A 22,723-nucleotide genomic window follows, 5' to 3' on the forward strand; every position below is an offset into this window, starting at 1 on the left:
TGGGACTGTACGTGAATGTTGCAGGGATTCAGGCGGCCACGCCCCCAAGTTAAACCACTCCTCAATCTGCGCTCAGGACTCCCGCTGTGACGTCACCGCTTTTCCAGCAGTCTTGTGACGGGACCATCATGGCGTAGCGATGTGGACCCACGGCTGCACTGGTGGACACGGAGAAGTTTACGAATAAGCCACTCAACATTTTGGGGTTTTAGTAAAGCTTTTAGATCAACGTCATCGGTGAAATATTTTGCCCTGTGTCTTGGTGAGTGACTTTGTCCCCCTTGGTGATGATTTAAGGTACCCACTAAACTTTTGTGTTCAAAAAGAGAGAAAGAAATCTGCGCTATAGTTGGAATAATTCGCTGTCGTGGCTCGCACTGCGTAGCTTCTTGTCCACGTTTCCACATAGTTGCACCACTAGAATTCTTATTTTTCCACAACTATCCACAAAGCCGTGATTGTAACGGTGCCATTGCTATACGATTGCGTCGCAATCCAAAAGAAAGAGTTCATTGAATGCAATTTCCATTTCATACATTTCTTTTTTTGTTTGTCACAATTTCCCATCAACTCCCCGTGTATTGCATAACCTAACATTTTTAATTGAAATTAATTTCACATGTAATATAGATCACGAACGACATCTGTTAGTTTGTATTTCTTTGTAGCGTGTGGTTTTTAAATGCCAGCCACCTTTTTTAGCACATATCAGATCATCAGTTTGAGAAAGAAGAGAGGCAGTCTGCAGAGATTTCCTTGAGTGTTTTACCTATTCCACAAGCAAAAAAGACTTTACGCTCAAAAATGGCTTTTGTAAAACAGTGACATTTGATCATCTACCCAGTCCAGTTATTATCCTGCGATAACAATCGGTATTACCCTTGGACAATATCAATCGTCTGAAAACAAGCTGCTCCAATGACAATGTCAACAAACTACTGTGATTCCAATCCTAACTCGTTTGGATCTACAGCACATTGCGAGTGGAGGTCATGACCATGGGGAAACATTTATTCAGGACTTTTCTCCAATAAGTTATTTATTTTTTCAGATTCATGAGGAAATGTGTAATAATTTCCGAGGTTGGGCGTAGCCATCTATCCATTTTCTATGTCGCTAATCCTCACTACTCTCGTACAGGTTGGAGATATTTGGCTTTAGGGTGAAATTTCAGAATTAACCTTTAACACATTGTGTCCTTTACAGGTGAACTGAAGTTGACCTTCTCTCAACTTTCAAATGTACATGTGCAACTTATTCTGTGTTTCTGTATTTTTTACTCATGTTGTTTGTCACCAAAAGATGACTTGGTTCAATTCCAATTGGTTTTCAAACAGTCCTCTTAATCATACAGTTCATATTTTGACACTTAACAACTGATCATCATTTCACTTTTGTGAGGCTTGTCGGGAGGTTCTCAGAATGAAAGGGCGACTGAGCTCAGAATGTCCCCAATGTAATGAACAGGTTAAAATGGAGACAGAGAGGCTTGAAGAGCCACCACATAAAGGCACAAAAGTGGACTTAAGTGAAAATATATTGGTCAGTTCATGGCTCAAAAACCTCTTGAGAATTTTTCGGTTCAATTCCTTGTTAGAGTGGCGGCTCGGTGGGGCAGTGGGTAGCACGTCCGCCTCACAGTTAGGAGGGTGCGGGTTCGATTCCACCTCCGGCCCTCCCTGTGTGGAGTTTGCATGTTCTCCCCGTGTCCGCGTGGGGTTTCTCCGGGCACTCCGGTTTCCTCCCACATCCCAAAAACATGCTTGATAGGCCGATTGAAGTCTCTAAATGGTCCCTAGGTATGAGTGCGAGTGCGAATGGTTGTTCGTCTCTGTGTGTGCCCTGCGATTGGTTGGCAATCGGTTCAGGGTGTCCCCCGCCTACTGCCCGATGACGGCTGGGATAGGCTCCAGCATGCCCGCGACCCCCGTGGGGACTAAGCGGTTCAGAAAATGGATGGAATTCCTTGTTAGAAAACTAGTGCACAATGGACTGAAACAAATTGGACGCGTGCGTCAAAAGTTTCGGAAAGATAAAAATTTTATGTTTATTATAAAATTGCACCCATAAAGCACAATATCCTTAACTTGTTTGTGACTAGTGTATATTCATTGCCTACTCAGGATATCATCACTGATGGTGATGTGTCTTCTGTGGAGTTTCAGTTCCTACACAGTGACGGTGTGAATTTGAGCGTAGTTGTCCGTCCTTCGATGTACACTGTGAAGGAGTGGCTAATTTTGCTTGAAGTCATTCGGGGTAGGCTCCAGCCATAAGAGCAGATGTTGAAAACCCACGACTCCAGAGCCATACGTGGCTCTTCAATCTTTCTGCAGTGGCTCTGTGACTTTGGAAAATAAATAGAGTATTTCATTTCAGCCAGTTGGTATTTTAGTTTTGACATTTTTTAAATGTAATTTTACATATGAAAATGTTTGTTGGTCCTCTAACATTAAAGGGACAGTGTGTAAAATGTGTTTTGCCATTCAGTGGTGAACTAACACGATGTAAAATATGGATTTTGGGCATGTGCACGATGGTGCCTCAGAGAGATCACACTTATTACCACTTTGTCTGCAGAGATGCAAGAAAACTTTTATCACAAATCACTTCCTTCAAGTGATGATGTATTGTGCATTATATATGTTACACATGCCGTAGTCATCGACCCAGCAAATTTGTGATTGGGTGATAGGATATCCTTAGGAGAAAGATGGCAGCCAGACATTTCAGTGTGGGAAATCAAAATATTCACTGCACTGTCCCTTTATAATAAAACATGTTTTAAATTTGATTTATTTTGCGTCTCAACATATGCATTACAGCCAATGATGTGTGACAACTGGAGCTAAGATTTAAACACAAAGTCAAATAAGTACCGAAATAAGTCAAGAGGAGTACAGTTAGTTCAAATGTAAGGAATGCGGCCTACTCTCCAAAGTAAACAACCGGTTGCTAAGATGTTTGTCAAACGTACAGACGGGAGACATTTTTAATCACATGGTATTTGGAATCACACCATGATCCATTTCCTTTTTGCCAGTAGACTTGCAGAAGATGGGTGTCTTATTCTCTGTTCTTTCTTTTCTTTATATAATTCATCGCTCCATCCATCTCTCACTCACACGTCATTTGTTGATTTGCTGTGTAAAATTAGTGATGATGCAATCTGTTTGCTTAAGTTGTAAATAGCTGCAGGTTATTCCTAGAGCAGGCGACTGCTGTTTAGCGGCTGCCGCAAGTGGACTTGCAAGTACACAGTTTGCATCTCCCTTCTTTTTTTTTTTTTTTTTTTTTTTTTGCAAGATAGTATTGTTGTGTGATGAAGGGATGGAATAAAATCATATGATATACCGTTTATGAACACAACGTTATGCACTACGTTAACCTTTCGCTTCACATTGTATAATGTCCATCAAGATTAAATAAGGGCACTGCTATATCTTGCTCGAAGTCAAGGTGGTGGGGATCAAACTAACAGCTTAGAGATTATTGGACAACTGCACCTACTGAACGGGTCGCTTAAAAATAGCCTAGCCTGTCCTTTAAGTATGTCACAAGTTCAATGATCCGAGTTCTTATTGGTGTAGTTTTTCAACCTCTTTGACCATCATTTAAAAATGAACATCAACTGCTTGATGATTGACTACAAACTCTGCCCACAATTTTATTTTGGCTTCTTTTAGACTACAGACTCTAAAATCATCCTTAATACAGAGGCAGCGCAGACAAGGTCAGTCAGGGGCTGAGGAATAGAAGATTGTTGTCCTTTGGATTGCTGGAATACTTGAGCTGTCTTGAGTGTGTCTCTTCTCACCGCCTGGAGGACTTGCGCTGATGGATTGAAACAGTCATTGTGGTGGTCTACTCTCTCACCAGTTTTTTTATTCTCTGCTTGTCTTCCTTAATTGTATGGATTTTTTCACCTTAGGGCAAGACTCGGGGTTTGGAAGAGGCTCAATGTTTGAGGGCAGGTGTTTTTTTTTTTTTTCCCACATATCTTGTGTAATGCACCGCTGCATTTTCCCCCCCCCCCCTTTCTTTTCTTTAGTCAAAACACCCTGCTAGCCCAGCAGCAACAATCACTATCTTTGTGCCTGTTCTGGTTGCTACTCTAAGAGGGTCAGACAGTAAGACTTTGTTTTGCAGACTGACGCTTTGAGAGATGTCTCTTTTGATGGATGTGTTGGGATATTTACATATGGACCCAATTAGACAACATATCTTCCTCAAGGCTCCCTGGTTAAAAAAATAATAATAATCACAAATATTTAAAATAATAATAAAGTATAAATCCGTGTACAAGAAAAGATTTCCATTTGACCTTACTAGAGATTGCCACTCACTACATTGTGTTAAGGCTTCAGATTGTATTTTCTCAAGACACAATGACAATTTGGTAAATTAGTTGTGTTCCAGCTTTTGGTGAGGATGAAACTGTTCCGAGATCTAAAGACATTTTGGGCTTCCCTGTAATCGAGCTTTCTTTGAGTCTAGGTCCCTGCACTGCACATGATGACTACATACACGGTCTTAACACTAATTTAGTGGTGACACACGCATGGATCACACTTATCTGAGCAGCGTGTCTGGTCTTGTATTGGAAGAATTTTTGCTCAAAGGCAGATGTAAATATGCTTTTTCTTGCCTTGTTATGTTTTCGTGATACTTAAAACATATCACATTTACACTTATGGTGTGTTCAGAAGTTGTTGTCTTCTTGTTTTAATAACCGCCTAATCTTTGGATTATTTTGTGGATTAATCCGTCTTTTTTTTTTTTTCTTTTTTAACAAATTTAATTTCCATCCTTTTGTGGAAAAACAGGACATTATTCCAATTTGCCAGGGCATAAAATGCACAAATATAAATTCATTCTGATTTAGTCCAGATTCAAAAAAGTCTAATTGGGAGCTGACTGGTTCTGAGAAACCACTCTGGGAAAACTGAGAAATGACTCCCTGTTACTGGTGCTTCTGAAGTCGCACACAGTGGTGCCATATATTACCGTCTAGGTCTTGCAGTAGAGGCTTGAACTCTTAAAGGGACAGTAACCAGACTAACGTTTGTATGTACCTTGTATCGCCACTTTCGATCAACCGGAAGTGACATCACAGTGCTTAAAAAATGACGAGTCTATTTTGAAGTGACTTTTCTCTCAAATGAACAGTGATGTTGAGATACTTTTTCCTTTCGTAAATAAAAAAGTAAATACGGATGTGTTCTGCGTAAAGTTAAATGTCGTGCAGATAAAACACGATTCCCTAGATACTGAAAATTGTATTATGAACACAAATCACCTAAGCATAGTAGTGAATTTGCGGGCTTGTCTGTTCTCTCAACTCTCATATTTTGTATGTTTCAGTGGCTGCTTAGTTTACACCAAGTGGAAAATGTGCCCACAGGAATGCTAAAATAACAGTGCTGTGGGTGGTTTGCATCAAGTTTAAAAATGTGTCCAATGTTGGCCACTCCCAGGATGTGAGGCAGCCGTTTATAAAAAATAAAAAAAATAAAAAAATAAAAAAAAGGGTTTGTGTATGTCAGAGGCATTTTGAGGATTAAATGACTGCAACTTTTCCTTTAAGGTTAGAAATACGTATTACTAGTACTTGTCCTTGCATGATTATAATACCTTTTGATTAACCAGGAGAAAAGAATCCACTATGCTCTTCTTGCTTATTTTCCAATATTGGGATCCTGAAATGCATCTTGACTTCACTCGCAAACAAAATACAAGACTGTCATATAAGCGGAAAGTCATTGAACCAAAATTCTTGGCAAATTGTCTCACTGATATTCACAAGGGCTTCATTGACCAGATTTTTTTTTTTTTCTTATCAAAGTTAATTTCATGCCCAAGCATTTTATCTTGTTATAATCACTATTGAATCCTTTGTCATAGTCAAAGTTTATTCAGGACTCATCATGACATAAACAGGCTAACTGTGTCCAGTTTTGCATTGGAAAGCGAGCGCATCTGGTGAAAGTTTGCTGAATTTGTATTTTGTCTTCATTTGATAGTACTGTCATAGTTTAGTCCAGTGAACTTGAAACTCTTTCATACTTGAGAGAAAAAACACGCTGTTGTGTTTTCTCCTATCTAGCAAAAGACTCAATTCACTTCATAGTTCAAATTTCAAATATCCACAAACACATTCCTTCTAGTTTTTCCATTCATTTTCTGTCATTGTCTCTTTTCAGTTTTTTTGTAGCGTCTGAAGATGATGGCGGATGCCAGCGACATGTTGGCAGCTGCTCTTGAGCAGATGGATGGCATTATAGCAGGTTTGTGTCTGTACATAATCAGAAGGACAACGAGGTCTACTTTATTATTATTTCATTTATTTATGATCACTTCCATATCTCTACATTTCTTTTTTGGCTCTAGGGTCCAAGGCTCTTGACTACTCCAACGGGTTGTACGACTGTCAGTCACCCAGCTCTCCTTTCATGGGCAATTTACGAGCTCTTCACCTTTTGGAAGACCTCAGAGGCATTCTGGAGTTGCTGGATAATGATGGCCGGACCAGTCTTCGCTGCCAGATCCCCGACTCCACAGCTGAAAGTCTTGTCGAGTGGCTCCAAGGTCGTATGGTGAGTACCTCCAAACCGTGCATAGAATGTTCGTCACAGTAGCTTATTCTTCGCCCCATAAAACACTTATGTCCTGTCAAATGGCTTATGTACTGCATGATGCCATACATTCCTTTTAGAGGCATTTTAATGATGTGTTTGTGTTATTGTACCCCTTACTAAAGACAAACAGGCAACATATGGTGTTATTTTGAAATTTGATGGCGATTATCGATGCTTGTTTGTTTTTTGTTTTTTTTATTTGCTTTCTCTGGCTTAATTCTACATGTTTGCATTTTATGCTGCTAACGTTGCTTCATCCAGAAAAGCAACAAAATTGTTTGCTAAGTGGAAACATGACTGCCTTGTTTGTGGATTTCCTTTGGAATGCATGAACTGTTGTCTTTTGTCAGAAGAAAAATGCTGATTCTGTGGGACCGAAATGAGGTTTGGGGAAAGGGGACGGCCACAGATTTTATGTCATGATGTAATTCACCCTGTCTTTGGCAGTCTAACTATGAGCCTTCCCTTCAGCCATGGAGGAAGGTTTTGTTTGTGTTGAGCAGAGCATTATACTGTGAGCACTTTAAACTGACAGCAAAACATTTCATCTTGTTAGAATATTCCCAATTAATATCTCTCTACAGTGAACTTTGACTTATCCATGCTGTGTCCTGTCCTCGTAGTCCAACGGGCACCTCTCTGTGGGAGCGGGGGACCACTACCAGGAGAGGCTTACTCGAATCGAGAGTGATAAGGAGTCCCTGGTGCTTCAGGTAAGGACAGGGGGCACATTTCAAGATGAATTTTCGAAGGAGACCGATGTCGTCTTGCACACAGGTCAGCGTGCTAACGGACCAGGTGGACGCCCAGGGAGAAAAGATTCGGGATCTCGACTTATGCTTGGATGAACACAGAGAGAAGCTCAACGCGACTGAGGAAATGCTACAACAGGTCAGTCAGCTTTAGGCAGTCACAAGTATTGATCGTGGTTGTTTTCCTCTACTATCGTCATGGACCGTAATGTGCAATTCTTGCCATATTTTTCATTCAATTTTCATTACAGGAACTTATGTGCCGAACAGCGCTTGAGACCCAAAAACTGGAGCTGGTAACTGAATTGTCCAATCTAAAGTTGAAACTGAATTCCTTACAGAAGGAGAGACTGGACTTTGATGAACGATTCCGGGACAGTGAGGTATGCAGGCAAATGCTACCCTGTCTTTGTGTCGCGCATTTTACATTACATTATTTACATTTACAATATTTACATTATTTGTATTTTTTACATTGTTTCATTAAACTGCAATTTGAGCTTGTTGGAACTTAATTACATTTGCTCTGGGAAATGAACATCTAGCTAAAAAATGTGTGTCTGCATTTCTGTCTCTGATTAACGTAGTTATTCTGGGTCCTTGAAAGAATCACTTTATTGAAGTTTTTTCTTTCAGGATTTAATTCTGGAGATTAATGAACTGCGGTACAGGTTGATGGAAATGGAGAGTGAAAAGCAACAGTATGAAAAGAAACTGAAAACAACAAAGGTGAGCTGTTATATTGAAACTCACATAGTTTTTAAAAATAGCAATTCTTTTTCTGGCTTGTGCTTGATTCTCCACCTTTTATTTATTCTCTGTGGCCAATGTCCAGTAAAACCTAATCAAAGACAAACGTAACCCATCGCTTCAAATTATGAAATTAAATAACAGTTACTCCTTTTTTATGTTCCAGAAAGAAGCATAAAAATAATCTAGCACGACCATATGCACAACCGTTGCAAATCGTAGCACCACCTAAATGCTTTGAATGTTCTTCATTTTATATGTTCTGAATTGAAATACAGTATAAGGCTTTAAACAAGTGACCTCTATGTTTCTATAAGAATTGGGGTGTACCCAATACAACTAAATCATGCCTCTACGCACTTTTGTGGTTAACGCGATTCCCAAATTCTGTACCCCAAAGTCCGTGTAAAATCGAAATTTAAGCGTAGAAACAATTGCTAGATGTTTAGACCATCACACATCATTGTTTTTTTTGTGCTTTATGCAATTACTAATTCAAGTATAGTACAGCAATACAGTGTATTGTTTGGGCATTTAAACATATTTCCTCATATTAATTCAGATGGCAAATCATGATTCCAGCAAATGTTTGTTTAATACAATTAAAACCAAACCAAGAAACAAAGATGCTCTGTTTACCACACAAATGCAAAATCTGCAACTGAAAACTTCCCTATTTCTTTTGTCGCCCATTTGGCCAAAATATGCCTCCATATTTATCGGAACTACAACAATATTTGGACAAAACCAAGTTGAGTTGGTGTATCAATGAAATTCAAACAACATTTAAGAATCCAAAATCAATGTATTGCTTTATAATGCCCATCCCTGATATGGACAAAGGTACTGGGACTGAAAATGGCTAAACTTGTGGAGTTGGCTTTTGCTGCTACAAAGGGCTCAGAAGTTCTTCATACGTGATTTACTCTGTATGCCAAGTCATGCTAGGTCTTCCCCGTATTATTCTTACAAAGTCAGAAGAAGAAATCATTTTCAGGGGAAACAAAAGGGTTTAGCTTAAACACCTGATTGTCTGATACACCTCAAGGTGTATGTCCCAATACCACTGTCTGGAAAATGTGTGACTTTTACTTGAACATTCTTGCACATTTTCTCTCATTGTGTCGGTTCTTCCTCCCTTACTGCTAGTCTTTAATGGCCAAGCTTTCTAGCCAGAAAATCAAAATGGGCCAGATGCAGTATGAGAAACAGAGGAAGGAGCACAAACTGCAGGCTCTGAAGGTCGGCCTTTTACACGATCACTGTTGTCTGCTGTATGATTATTGGTTTGGCCTCTCCCTTCCTTCAGCTCCACCTCTGTTGTTTTTTTTTTTTAAGGATACCAAAGAGATTCAGTTGCCTTGCATACCTAAGCTTTTGTTTTAACCAAAAAGTACCATTAGAAATGAAGACTACAGACACCAATTAAAGAAAGCTAAACCTCCCTTGCATTCATTTTTTTTGACATGCTTGCTTCCTACTCCTAATATTTGTTTATAATGTGTGCTGTATTTTTATCCTCTTTTAGCTGAGTCCACTCAGTGCTTACTGCACCCACCCCACACACATTACTTCCAGAACAGGGGTGTCTCTCTTTTTCTTACTTGCAAGCTTCTCTGAAGTCATAAGGTCATCCTCCCCCCCAGACATTCAATTAAGAAGTTGAGGAAATCCTCCCAGAAGGGAGAAACTTATGAGATGTCTTGCCTCGGGTGGAACCTCCTTGATCCTCGATGCGCACCATAAATTTTCTTTACAGTAAATAGGTAATATGTGCCCCCATTAGTCTAAACACAACATTCTGAAAACGATTACATAATAAGACTTAAGCAACAAATTTCGCCCATTTTTATCCAGCTCAGAGGGCGGCCATTTTGCCACTTCCTGTCGACTAAAAATAACATCACAGTTGCCCTGTCTCAAGTCACAACCTATCATGACTCAGCTTCAGAAAACTAGCGAGCTGTGATTGACCTGAGACCTGGCAACTGTGATGTCATTTTCAGTTGACAGCGGGTGGCAAAATGGCCGCCCCCTGAGATGGGGGGAAAAAAAAAAAAACTGGTGAATTTTGCCAGTTTATTTACATATTCCAAAAAATAAACATGAACCCGAACACTGTATTTCGACTAGTTTGGCTACTCAGAACATAATATTACAAGGAACATTTTTGGAGTTGATTCCTCCTTTTAAACACTTGAGAGTCCCAATAATATGTCGGAATAAAAATATGTAGCGGAACGTGGCCAAAGCATCAAGGAGGAAAGAGGTTTGCAAATAAGATTGTCGAGTGAGAGAGAGAGAGAGACACACCCCAGGTGTGGTCTGCTTGCCCGTTGGCCACCTCAGCATCTGTGAATCTTTTTGTGTTGTGCCTTGATGTGTGAGGTTAAGCAGGGTATCCCGAAGTCTTTGAGAAGAATATGTCATCACGTGTCTTCCTACGTTTGACAGGAGGAGCTTGTCATGCTGAGAAGACAGTTGGAGGGCAAAGACGGAGAGAAGGGCAAACTACAGGATGAGGCAGGCTTCAAAGCCATGGCCTCAGATCCCGCAGAGAGAGGTGGGACACATGATTTAGTCTGAACGACGTTAACTTGACAATGCTTATGTCAGGTCATTGAATCACCGAGGGGTCCCTCTTTGATAGAAGTCACGACTGACTGCAGATTGTGTTTTGTTTTCCCCCATGTTGTTCCTTTTTATTCTCTCATCCAGATGAAACTCTTAGAAAGAGGCTGAAAGAGAAACGTAAGAGGGTTTTATGCTTCTGTTCATTATTGCATCCATCTCAACTCCTGTTTGCATGAACGAGCATGAGCCATGTGAACTCTGCTTGTCCATTACTGTGTTTGCCCATCAGAGCGCTAATATGTGCCCTGAGAACACGGCAAACTCCGACAAACTATGTTGTTTCGAAGGATTTCAACCCAAGCAAAGCAACATCATCCACTGTTTTTAACATCTAAGCCGCTGAAGCGACAAGGCCCGTTTGCTTTGTGTTTTTGACAAGAATGAGGAATGAAATGTGTTTGTAACCTTTCAGGCTGTTCACTCATCCCTCTGCCTCGACCCCTGTAACCCTGACACCCCCCCCCCCCTCCCTCCTCCCTCCCTTCCACTCCTCTGGAACTCCTGTAAACATTTCTTGCTCACACCAGTGACCAATGTGTGGCCCGCTAACCACCGTTGTTGTTACGCTCAGTGTTGTGCGACGTTGTTTGAACGTGTCCATTTTTTTGTTCCTTTTCTTCACTGATCTTTCATGTGTTCATTCAACACCGTAACTCGTCTGCCACTGACGCTAGCCCATTTAATCGCATGCAGAAAACAATAATTGGAATTCATCTGCTGATCGGCATTTGTTTTAAGTTCTATATTTTAATCACGAGGATAATAACTTCATATTTTCCAATAGAATACAGATTTGAAGTTACTTTCCAAAATATTGCATTGAGCAAACTGGTTAAAAATATTTGAGTGGTATTCAAGCGGATAATATACAGTTTAGGTCGATAAGTTGCATTCGTATTTGAATGAAATCACAATTTAATTTTCAAAAAACATCTTTGCAAATGTCAATTTTTTAATCAGTCTGAAGCATGACCTTTGTGAGTGATATTAAATACCCATGAAAAATGAAGGCAGTTTCTACCTACAATGTATAGTAATGCTTGTCACCTGACAAAAGCACATAAAATTCGCTCAGTACTCTCATAAATTAGAATTAATTAAAGAGGAAAATGTAGCTTTCATCTGTAAAGTGGATTGCAGCTACAGTTCCTTTTCTCCATAACCCAGGTAAGATAATTCCCCAATCCCGTCAACTTTCCACAGAGTATTCTGGAAACCGCCATCCCGCTCACAAATAAAATCCTGATATGTGTACATAAATGAACCTAAAAAATATATTATTTATTTTGGTAAATTTGAGGTTGTATAATTTCCCCTTTCTGTATTCCTTCTGCTTGCCCAAGTAACATTCACACATCTAATAATTCTTGTTATTCACTAGATGTCGAAGTACAGCGAATGAAGAAAGCAGTTGAATCGTTGATGGAAGCCAATGAACAGAAGGTACAGTTGCCAGCAATCGCGTTCATTTGCCTTCCGAGAATATATGTCACGGTTTCTTCTTTTACTCCTCGCGTTAGTTGAACAAAGACTCTTGTTTGCAGGACTTTAAGATTGAGGAACTAAAACAGTCCTTGCAGAGGTACAAGAAAGTTCAAGACATGGTGATGTCAGTGCAAGGAAAAAAAGGTTGGATAAGTCTCTCAATTGATTACTTCTAATAATGTCTGAAAAATACTAACAGTGCTTTATTTTGATTATTGGAGACAATAGTGTGTGGTGTGGTTATTGTTAACAAACAAGCAGATTATTGTTTAATCTCATTTGGTCTTCTCTTCGTATTGGTTTTCATTGATTTACAGAGAATCCTAATGGTAACGTGAATGTGGCGTCTCATGCTGATGCTTCCACTTCATGCTTGTCGTCAAACCATTTGTCCGGAGACACAAACCGGCATACAGATGGTGACGAGCAAAAGAACGCAGATGAGGTTTGTCAGCACCACGTGACAAATTTGAAACACTGTCACACACACACACGCCGCACCTTCACGCTGACATGTTGACATCCAATTAACTGAATCATTTCTTATGTCAGTTCTCTGCGTGTACTTAATGCGGGAAGAGTCCTTGAAAGGAAGTTAGTCGAACCAGTAGTACCCTACTTTGAGTTCTGTGAGTGTCTTGTGTTTATCTTGTCTTCATCTTCTGTGCAGCTGGAGATCCTCAATGGACTGTGTGAAGATGGTTCACCCTCGTCCAGCACTTCCGATCCTGACCAAGTCACAGAGTCTGCAGCTACAGATGGAGATAGGTATATCTTTTCAAAAAATATCATCCCCACAAAAAAAAAAAGAAGATATTTCTTGTAGGCTTTGAGTTATGCAGGCGAATTCATTTCATTTTCCTCATGTATTGCGTGCGACACCCAAATTTGCAGACAAACTCACAAAGCTCAACTCAAACCGTGCAATTCTGATCTCATCATTACAGCAGCCAAGATACAAGTCAGTCTGTCAGCCATGTTGAAAGGAGCAAAAATGAGAAGGTAAGATTTACTTTGCTGAAAAGAATAACAGTATGGTGGAGGGTCCTTTGTTTACTATGGTCCTGACATATTACATTGTGATATTCCAAATAATGTGTGTTCCAATCCAGAACTCACGCGAAGACATTCAAACGGTTGAGAAACCACCGCCGAGTTCTACCGCAGCCTCGCTCATCAACACGGAGGACGACAGCTTCGGGTCCAAAAAGGCCCGTTCATCTTTTGGAAAGGGCTTCTTCAAGTTGCGTGGCGGCAAGAAAACCGGAGTCTCCCAGAATCTTGGTACGCGCTAAGGGGACTGAAAATGTAGTTTTCTCTTCCGCCATGGAACTTTTTTTTTTTAGAACACAGAGACACACCCATGGGATAAACCGCACAAGGCCATCATTTGCTGCAAACTGTGGTTCTCATTTGTTTGTGCAAGTCTGCTTGTGTGGTGTTGTGTACCCTTTGTATGTGAATTCTTATTTAAGAGTTAATTCCTCTTCAATCTTTTGGGTTTTCAATCATGAATTATTATTTTTTTTCCCCCTTTCTGTTGGGTACCTGTGATGTTTTGTGTGTGTATGTGACACATGAAGACCGCAACCGCAGTGCAAGCGCGCCTATGCTAGGTACAGTATAGCCCACCTGTCATTACAGGAAGGACTGAAGAAACGACTTGGCTTTTTATTGTTGTTGTTGTATAACGCCGTCTTTTCTCAACTCATCGCTCGGCTCACGTTTTAGCAGCTGCAGTGTCCTAACGGCAAAACTCTAGTTATTAGTCACACTTTGGCTGTCTGAGACATAACAGTATGCTGATTTGCCTGCATGCATTTCTTTTGGATCACTTATCCGAAAGAACCTGCCACGTTTCTCCATTTGCAACCAAATGCCTCATTTAGTTGGAAAAAAAGAACATGAATGTTTTAGTCTGCATGCACCATTCTGCATGTACATAAATAGTTCTGCTTTTGAACGCCACGTCTCTCTAGGAGTCGTCACCTGTCCGTCCGGCTGCTTTCTGGCTCGGCAAAGACGTGTAATCGGATTCTCATCATGCCAGTGATGGTTTGTGTATATTTTGTCTGCACAGCTGACACTGAACACCAAGGAACCGATCACCTAGATTTGGCTGGAATGCCGCAGAGGTCGCCCAACAGTGACAGCACTAACACGCTCTCCACCACGCCAGAGGGAAAGAAGAAGTCGAAAGGAATTAAGAAGTTATTCGGCAGGTGAGTGGATTATTATTATTATTAATATGACACGACGTTGATACTCATGGCCTTGAATTTAGAATTTAAATCCCATCATGTTCAAGATTCAGACTGGCTTATGTTCAAAAGGTAAATCATCTCTTGTTTTAAGGCTTAAGAGAAGCCAGTCCACAACGTTTACCCTGGATGACAACCCGCCAGTTGGAGATTTTAAGAGGGGGGGAGTCCGAGCCACAGCTGGACCCAGACTGGGTTGGTCTCGTGATTTCCAGCGAGTCAACAAGTAAGAGTTTAGTTCGTAATCACATTCGCAATCGAGCTTTCTTATTTTGAAGCCTTTTTGACAAATGAAATGTTGTTGCCTTATTCAGTTTGATTCGAATAAGCTGCTTTTGGGACTTTCTTAGTGATGTGGACGCTCCCTTCGCTCGCTGGTCCAAGGACCAAGTGTGTGAGTGGCTGCAAGAGCAAGGTCTTGGTCTTTACGTGAACATGGCACGTGTGTGGATCTCTTCTGGACAGACGTTACTTCAGGCCTCTCAACATGACCTGGAAAGAGTAAGCGAGAGAGAAATGAGAACTGAGGTTGCCTTTCAACCTATTCAAATGGTTAATACATGGGATCTTTTAAAACTGTTCACAAATTGAAATTCATTCATCAAGATAAAACTCTTCGGGTTGACCACTTGTCGAATCACTCTTGCCACGCCAGGAGCTGGGCATCAAACACCCGCTACACCGGAAGAAGCTGCAGCTGGCTCTGCAGGCTTTGGGCTCGGAGGAAGAGGACAACAAGGGAAAGCTGGACTACAACTGGGTGACCAGTAAGTCGCAGCTGTTCTCCGGGCTATGCTTGGAAAATTCCAATTTCACTGACTTTGTTTTGCTCGTCTCCTCAGGGTGGCTGGATGATATTGGGCTGCCGCAGTATAAGACCCAGTTTGATGAGGGACGGGTAGATGGACGAATGCTGCACTACATGACTGTGGTGAGTGTTTTGGTAGTGGGCAGCTTTATTAGTCTTCTAGCTCACAGGTGTCAAACCCAAGGCCCGGGGGCCAGATACGGCCCCGTCACATCATTTTATGTGGCCCGCGAAGACAAATTGTGCATCAAATTTGTGTGTCATTACTAGAACTGCAAATTGTCTTTACTTTTAATAATATCTTCTTTTTTTTTTTTTATATCTGACCAGTTTTTACTCGTCTGATTTGAAAACGAGTTGTCAGTTTGTTTTCTAGCTTTTACTATATATAATATGAGGTGCTCATATATTCATTTGGGTTGACAGTCACAATGGTCCTCCGAAAGAAGTTCTGACTACAATGCGGCCCACGGAAAAAAAATGAATTTGACACCCTTGTTCTAGCTGATCAAGTCCCCTGTCAAACAAAAAAATGTTGTTTTTCATTAAGAAATGCATTTTGTATCGTTTTCTTCCAGGAGGGAATACATTTTTCTGTTGTTTCAAGATGGGATTTTTTAAGATGCTAGCCGTCTATGAATGCCGCCTCATTTCACTCTTTTCAAGACCTGAAAAGTTAATTTATTGGTTCATTTGATGAGAGCAGTTTGCCTCACTCATGTACATTTGGACAACAATGGCTGCAAGCTTAACCATTTCATCTTTTAGCTACATTTAGTTCGATATTGTAAAAGAAAAATGATGTATACTTACTGTATTGATATAGGTTTGTATAACAGAATATATGCTATGATAAATATACATTTTGCAAAAAATGCTACTTTAACACTCAAGCACATGGTCTTTCTGCTCACTTTTTATTTTTTTTTAAATGGTATTTTGAGAATCATTGATTGTTGTTAATCATTGGTGTGTTTTTCCTTCAGGATGACCTGCTTTCTATGAAAGTGGGAAGCGTCCTGCACCACCTCAGTATCAAAAGAGCCATCCAAGTCCTGCGACTCAACAACTATGAGCCCAACTGCTTGCGCCGCAGACCGTCCGATGAGGTACCCGCCCAGTATGCCGCATTACGTTCACCCTTCAACATTTTCATTCTGATTTCTTCCTTGGGTCCACAGAACAATATTTCCCCAGCAGAGATTTCCCAGTGGACTAACCACAGGGTGATGGAGTGGCTGCGCTCCGCCGATCTAGCCGAATACGCTCCCAATTTGAGAGGCAGCGGCGTACACGGAGGTTTGATGGTGAGTCGCTGTGCTGAATTAATTTCGTGTGCATGTTTCACCTGAATTGGAGAGCCTTTGTGTTTTCTTAAAGGTGCTGGAACCAAGGTTTAACGTGGAGACCCTGGCACTGCTGTTGAACATCCCACCTAACAAGACGCTGCTGCGTCGCCACTTGGCTACACATTTCAACCTGCTCATAGGTTCAGAGGCTCAGCAGCTCAAGCAGGAGTGTCTGGAAAATCCAGATTACACTTTGCTGACTGCCACCACCAAGGTCAAGGTAACATCACGAAGCATTGTTTCTGATGGATGATAGGTTATTTTCTCCATTGGTGCTTCTTGAGGCTTGTTATTTGTTAGTTGGGAAAATCTGGGTTTGATTGTCACTTGATCAGACAAACATGGTTAATAGTGGGCTGGGCCTTCTCCGGGTACTCGCGTAAAGTTAAGTTGTAAATGTTTGCCAAAATGAGGAACAGAATGGAACACAGTCTTGTTTCAAACGAGCAATTTTTTTTCCAAATCATGTTTAGGCATTCTATCTTGCCCTGGAATCATAAAGGTTAGCGAGGAATTGTGCACAGGCTGAATGTTTTTTTCAGAGTTCGTTTAAGGTTGCAAACGGTCGCAAAAACCTTCGCTGACAGTATTAATAGTCGTCAACAGTTTTTCTTGTCGCAAAAGAATTTTTGAACAAGTAAAGACAGAAGACTAGAAAAATGGTTTGAAATCTTTTGTAACGGTTTGCAACCTTTTAGGAACCCAGGCGAAATACCAATATTGTCGTTACGTGTTCAAACACTCGCGACTCAGTGAGATTAGCACACTTTGTGACCTTTCTCCCGATTAACATGACAATACTATTTGGCATTCCAAAGAAAGGAAAGAAATACAATTTCTAAATTTGTCCTTGGCACATCTGCATCAGTGCCAGATTAGGATTGTAATCATTGAGGAATTAACAATCTCACTTAGTTTGTCAAAGTCTGTGAAGGACGGCGTGATAACTGTCCCTCGTTTTAATTACCACACCAGCCAAAGAAACTGTCGTTTGGAAACTTCGGCAGTCTGAGGAAGAAAAAGCAGGAGGAAAACGAGGAGTACGTGTGTCCCATGGACGTGGAGATGCCGAAGGGTCGAAGCTTCCAAAAAGGCTTTGAGCTCCAGATCTATGAGGACGACCTCGATAGACTGGACCATGTGAGCTAGGACCACTTGTATCTTTCAAACAAAGCTGCTCAGTTACTACATGTTTATGTGACACTTGTGCTCTCCGTAAAACAGATGGACGACTCAGAGGGAACTGTCAGACAAATTGGCGCTTTCTCTGAGGGAATCCAGAACCTAACGGTACAAACGCTCAAGAATGTTGACTGGAATCAGACTCTGAATTGATATGATCTTCTCCATTCGCAGAGCATGTTGAAAGAAGACGAGTTCTTCAAGGTGTTGTCTCAGTCCCCAAACCACAGCGTGACGGATGACGACTCCACTGCATGAGATTGACGGCACCATGTGACCTGGTCCTGATGTGAACGAAAAAACCAACAGAGAATTTCCACCCGCATGTTCTCTTAGCTCAGCAGTTTTTTTTGTTAGTGTTCCATTCAATGATGAGCCATATCCTTCTTCATCAAGCTCATGTTAGTCGCTTCGTTGTGTCTCCTTTACTGCCAAAAGAAGGGGGAGAACATTGAGGACAACGCCATTGCCTGCCAGCTGGGTTCTGGAAATATTTTCTACTAAGTTATGTGCTGGCATGTTTATGGGGGGGTTATTATCAAACTCGAGAAGAGATTATGCCATTTTAAGATGTCATTTCTTTTAAATGACCTACTTAGTGTAGAGTGGGTGACAACTGAACGTCATTGACAAGGGGAGATAAAGTTATATTTTGAAATGACAGCTGCTATCTTTTCTACAAAAAAGTACATTTCTAGTTAAAAGTAAGTTGTCGTATATTTTATATCACACTGAACATTTCAACAATAATATACTGCATGAATTTGCATCAATACATGAAACAGTACAACCTTTTGGGCTAACACATTACTATAAAGAATTGTTACTTTTTCTTTTTTTTTCCCCTCCACCACTTTTGTTCTTACTTCCATTGTTGGCTAATCAAAATTGTTTCATTACCTTTTCTGCTTAAAGTAGCTGTCATATTCAGTAGTAGCCATATAATGCATCGACTGACCTGACAGAGATCATGATTAACTTCATGCTATTTTTAATTCAAAGATCAATAAAGTAATTTAAATCACAGTGGTTTGTGCCTCTGTGGGGTATGAGATTTTTTTTTTTTTAGACGTATTGAAGTATTTGTCCTCCGAGTTGTGTGTCAACTGTAGGTGAGACTAGCTGGATTGTCAGCCAATTGCAAGGCACAAATCTGTATAGACAATAACATCTGTGTACAATGCAATGTTTTCAATGAACTGGACTGTACATTAAACTGGAATGCCTGCAAGCACAAGAGAACATGGGAATGCCACTCAGAAAAAGCCTGAACTGAGATTCAAAGTCTAGTGTAGCTTTTAACTCAAGTAAAAAAAGAGTAGCATCGGTATTTCAACTGTTAAAATATTTCTTGAAGTACTCAATTTGTTGTTTTTGCTAATGAGGGACAACCCCCTCTAGTGGCCAACATATGTATTTCTAGAACGCTTCTTTTTTTTTTTTGCTATGCGCATGCGTATTGGTATAACTTGCAAAGTTGTCCGCGAGGACGCGACCCCAGACCCTTGCAGTCTTGGTTGTTCGCTGTATGTACCAGAAGTGAAGTACGAGGAAACAAGCATCATGACTTCTTGGTTTGTATTTTGGTCTCAATTTTTTTTCATGCACCTTTTAAAGGGGGAATAATTCTTTTGGTTTTTTTTTATCAGGATATGTGTAGCCTTCCTCTTTGGAGTCTTCCTCAGTGGACTGAATGCATCCAGGTACTGTACTGCAATTTATTATTGACATTTTGTCAAAAGTGACACTTAAGTAGAATTCGCCCCCAGAGATTTGTGTTAATATAAAGTACTTTGAAAAAGTAATCAAGTACAGATTGCAATTTACTGTTTCACAAGAGAGTATATTTTTAACCGTGAAAAATTTTGTAAATGGAAAAAGGAAAACTTCACACAAAATATGTAACTTTCAAAATCACTAGTGCTAATACTAGTAACAAATTTGTTTGTTTGTTTGTTTGTTTGTTTGTTTGTTTGTTTGTTTGTTTGTTTGTTATGCATCACGTCATAAGCCTCAACAAGTAGAAAGTATGGATAGCTGAATAAACGACTTAAAAGTAGGAAATCATAGAAAGAAAAAAATACTCAAGTAAAGCACTGATACCTGAAATAACTACTTGATGACAGTAATAACCTATTTGTACTTGCTTACTTTACTATTTTGTTGTACATGTTTGCAAAACAATATAATGCTGCTGAATATTCCCCATGACAGACTGGTATTAAACCAAGAACTTTCCAACCTTTTCAATGAGCTCTGGAGACTGGATACGAATCGAATGACGCCTGGTGTAGATTACACCATCTCTGTTCAAGTATGAAGACTCCACTGTGATTTTGCTGTTTCTTTTATTTCATGTTGATTATACATACATGTTTTGTTTTTTTGTTTGTTTGTGCAAGGGCCGAGCAGAGTTTGTGAGCCCTGGAAGTCAGGTTGTACTTGATCATGCTTCTCTGCCGCTTTTCTCCAACGTCAATGAAGTCAAGATGAGGAACACCACAACCATTTCCAGTTAGTGACAACTTTGATACCATCATATTGGGTCAAAAGTGTGAGCGATGATATTGATTGTAGTTTGTGGAAGGAAACTGGCGTCCATCTGGGCGTAAATGTCTAATTCTATTGTATCAATGGCCCTTCAGGGCTTTTGAGGTTGCTGGATAACTACGAGAAGTCCACCGGCGTGGCTGAGCAAGTCACCGCCGTGGAGCGGGCAGAGACCAGCCGCTTCCTGGACGCCATCCTAGAGACGGAAGTCATGAAGGTACAGTTCATATATGGTTGGATGGTCTGTCCATGACTTCCTATCAGGGCTGAGTTTTGTGCTCAAGGGCCACATTTGGTTTTTAAAATGGACAGATGGACCAGGCAGGTCGATTTTAGATGAGATAAAAAAAAAAAAAAAAGTTAAAATAAGGTATGTAATCAACATGAATAATAAAACAGTTTTGGAGGAAATGGCTAAATTCATGCAACAAATATTACAGAATGTTCTTTTTAGCCCTTTTGAATGGCTTCTTGGGTGAGGCTGCAGCTGTTTCAGCTTTTCACTGGAAACATTCCTTCACACACAGAGAACAGTCAACATGTGGAACATCTGTGTGCAGATGTGGAATGCTCCGTTCTCTCGGCTTCACTGCAAACTGGACTCGTACCAGTGCTTGTAGAATTTGCGGGAGGGGGCTGACTCACTGTTGTTGTTTTTTTGTTATGTAATAGCGGTGGTTTTCATTAGGGTCTCGATCAAACTGAAGCCCATCTCTGTTGAGATTTATTTATTGATTTATTTATGTAACTTATGTAAATTTATTTATTTATTTATTGATTTATTTATTTGCAGCACACTCACAGATATCTGGTGAGCAAAGGACAGTCTTCATCTAACTTGAGACACTTTAAGAATCAGCTGCACCTGATCTGGTTTAACCTCTACCACAGACAGAGGAACACTGGGTAAGAACATCATGACCTCGTGCATATTTTGAGACAGAAGGTGAATTTGGATTCTTTACGTGTAGTAAACTAAGAAGGTATGTCGAGACGTCATTAAAACCTGTAGCTGTCTACAATGTTGCCTGGCTAAAAATAATAATAATAATTCAGTACACAGCCAAATAAAGGGACACCCAAAACATTTGGAATTTCCAACTCATGTTTGGAATCATTTTTGCAGACCGGACTCCTGCGGCTTTGAGCATGTGTTTGTTGGAGAGATCAAATCTAGCAGTGAAATCACAGGCTTCCATAACTGGATCCAGTTCTTCATGCAAGAAAAGGGTAGTCTCTTGGACTACAAAGGCTACAAGGCTAGACGGAACGACTTGGTACGTCACAATAGTCGATCTCTCGTCGTTATGGCCGTCACGTGACCCAAACGCTCGCATCCCTCTCAGCCCGACGAGGACGACCACGTCATGAGCCTCCAGTTCAGCTGGCACAGCATCCTCAAACCCGTGGGAAGCTCCTTCATCGGTACCAGCCCCGAGTTCGAGATGGCCCTCTTCACCGTTATCTTCCTCATGAACACGGAGAGAAGCACCAAGGTACTGGTCAACATCGACCAGTGTCAAATGGAGCTGATGGTCATCCGACACGGACGTTCCCTCGGAACCGCCTACCCCAAACTTCTCAGCAGCAACAGTAGACACATTAGGCAGCAGGCGTAATGATCTTCTGATTTTAATTCAGCTTTACTTTACTCGAAAGTTTCCCGCTGAGATGGTATAGCTCTTCTCGGAAGATCAGGCTGAACAATAATACAAATAAATAGACTGAAATGTACTAATGACATCCAACGAAACTCAAGATAGTATTTGTATTCTTGTAATGTGTTATACTGATTTAACCATTAAAGGTTTAGCAATAAAACAAGCATGTTGGTTTTTCTTTTCTTGCTTATATTTTCTGTTCATTCACAGTAACACCATGTTTTTGTGAACATCACATCCTGCTTAGTGATTCATTTGGCTGTGTGGTTCAATGACCATTCAGTGACACTGTACAAATGTGAATGGTTTTCCGGAAATGTGTTCTATGGTAGACTGGGCAACCAGTTAGGGTGTCTAAGGAGTCCTTCTTTTACCTTAAATCAGCTATGCTAGACTGCAGCTCCTTGAAACCCGAGGTACGGAAAATAGATGGCCTTTTGGTGAATGCACCATTTGTAAGTCGCAACATTTCACATCGAGTATTTCTTTCAAAATTGCCAAAAGGCGGCATATGCTAGTATACATAATGTGTACACTGGTCGAGGGAGAGGGGGGGGGGGCTTGAAACAAATGGTTGTACCCCTAAAATGATGTTGCAGGTCGAGTTTGAAGGAGCTGAAAGAAGGTCGAAACTGAAACAACTAAAGCCGTGT

At 40.6% G+C, this 22,723-nt stretch overlaps 2 protein-coding genes across 8 annotated transcripts; both read left to right on the top strand.

The window, feature by feature from the left end:
* Window positions 1-35: 35 nt before the first annotated feature.
* ppfibp1b (PPFIA binding protein 1b) lies at window positions 36-18,888 on the top strand. 7 transcript variants are annotated; one of them, XM_085914373.1, is made up of 27 exons: window positions 36-262; window positions 6,204-6,287; window positions 6,391-6,596; window positions 7,262-7,351; window positions 7,416-7,529; window positions 7,642-7,773; window positions 8,027-8,119; window positions 10,595-10,703; window positions 10,859-10,891; window positions 12,156-12,217; window positions 12,319-12,403; window positions 12,577-12,620; window positions 12,654-12,704; window positions 12,930-13,027; window positions 13,207-13,261; window positions 13,372-13,543; window positions 13,843-13,875; window positions 14,340-14,481; window positions 14,615-14,746; window positions 14,871-15,021; window positions 15,176-15,287; window positions 15,363-15,451; window positions 16,315-16,635; window positions 16,709-16,897; window positions 17,653-17,817; window positions 17,902-17,967; window positions 18,034-18,888. In XM_085914373.1, exons 2-27 carry the CDS (start codon window positions 6,224-6,226, stop codon window positions 18,115-18,117), a joined length of 2,892 nt encoding a protein of 963 aa, XP_085770499.1. In that variant the 5' UTR covers window positions 36-262; window positions 6,204-6,223; the 3' UTR covers window positions 18,118-18,888. The 7 variants fall into 7 exon arrangements, with proteins under 7 accessions (XP_085770499.1, XP_085770497.1, XP_085770503.1 ...); XM_085914374.1 differs by having other exon boundaries at window positions 38-262; window positions 12,577-12,704; window positions 16,315-16,437; window positions 16,510-16,635; XM_085914371.1 differs by having other exon boundaries at window positions 12,577-12,704.
* Window positions 18,889-19,322: 434 nt separating this feature from the next.
* Window positions 19,323-22,234, top strand: endouc (endonuclease, polyU-specific C). Its single transcript, XM_085914378.1, has 8 exons — window positions 19,323-19,433; window positions 19,509-19,562; window positions 20,074-20,173; window positions 20,262-20,373; window positions 20,505-20,626; window positions 21,203-21,315; window positions 21,536-21,686; window positions 21,756-22,234. The coding sequence occupies exons 1-8, from the start codon at window positions 19,423-19,425 to the stop codon at window positions 22,026-22,028; spliced, it is 936 nt and encodes a 311-aa protein (XP_085770504.1). The 5' UTR covers window positions 19,323-19,422; the 3' UTR covers window positions 22,029-22,234.
* The last annotated feature ends 489 nt before the right edge of the window (window positions 22,235-22,723 follow it).

This window comes from Syngnathus leptorhynchus, chromosome 6 (assembly GCF_054491065.1).
Source record: "Syngnathus leptorhynchus isolate UIUO chromosome 6, UIUO_Slep, whole genome shotgun sequence".
NCBI lineage: Eukaryota > Metazoa > Chordata > Actinopteri > Syngnathiformes > Syngnathidae > Syngnathus > Syngnathus leptorhynchus.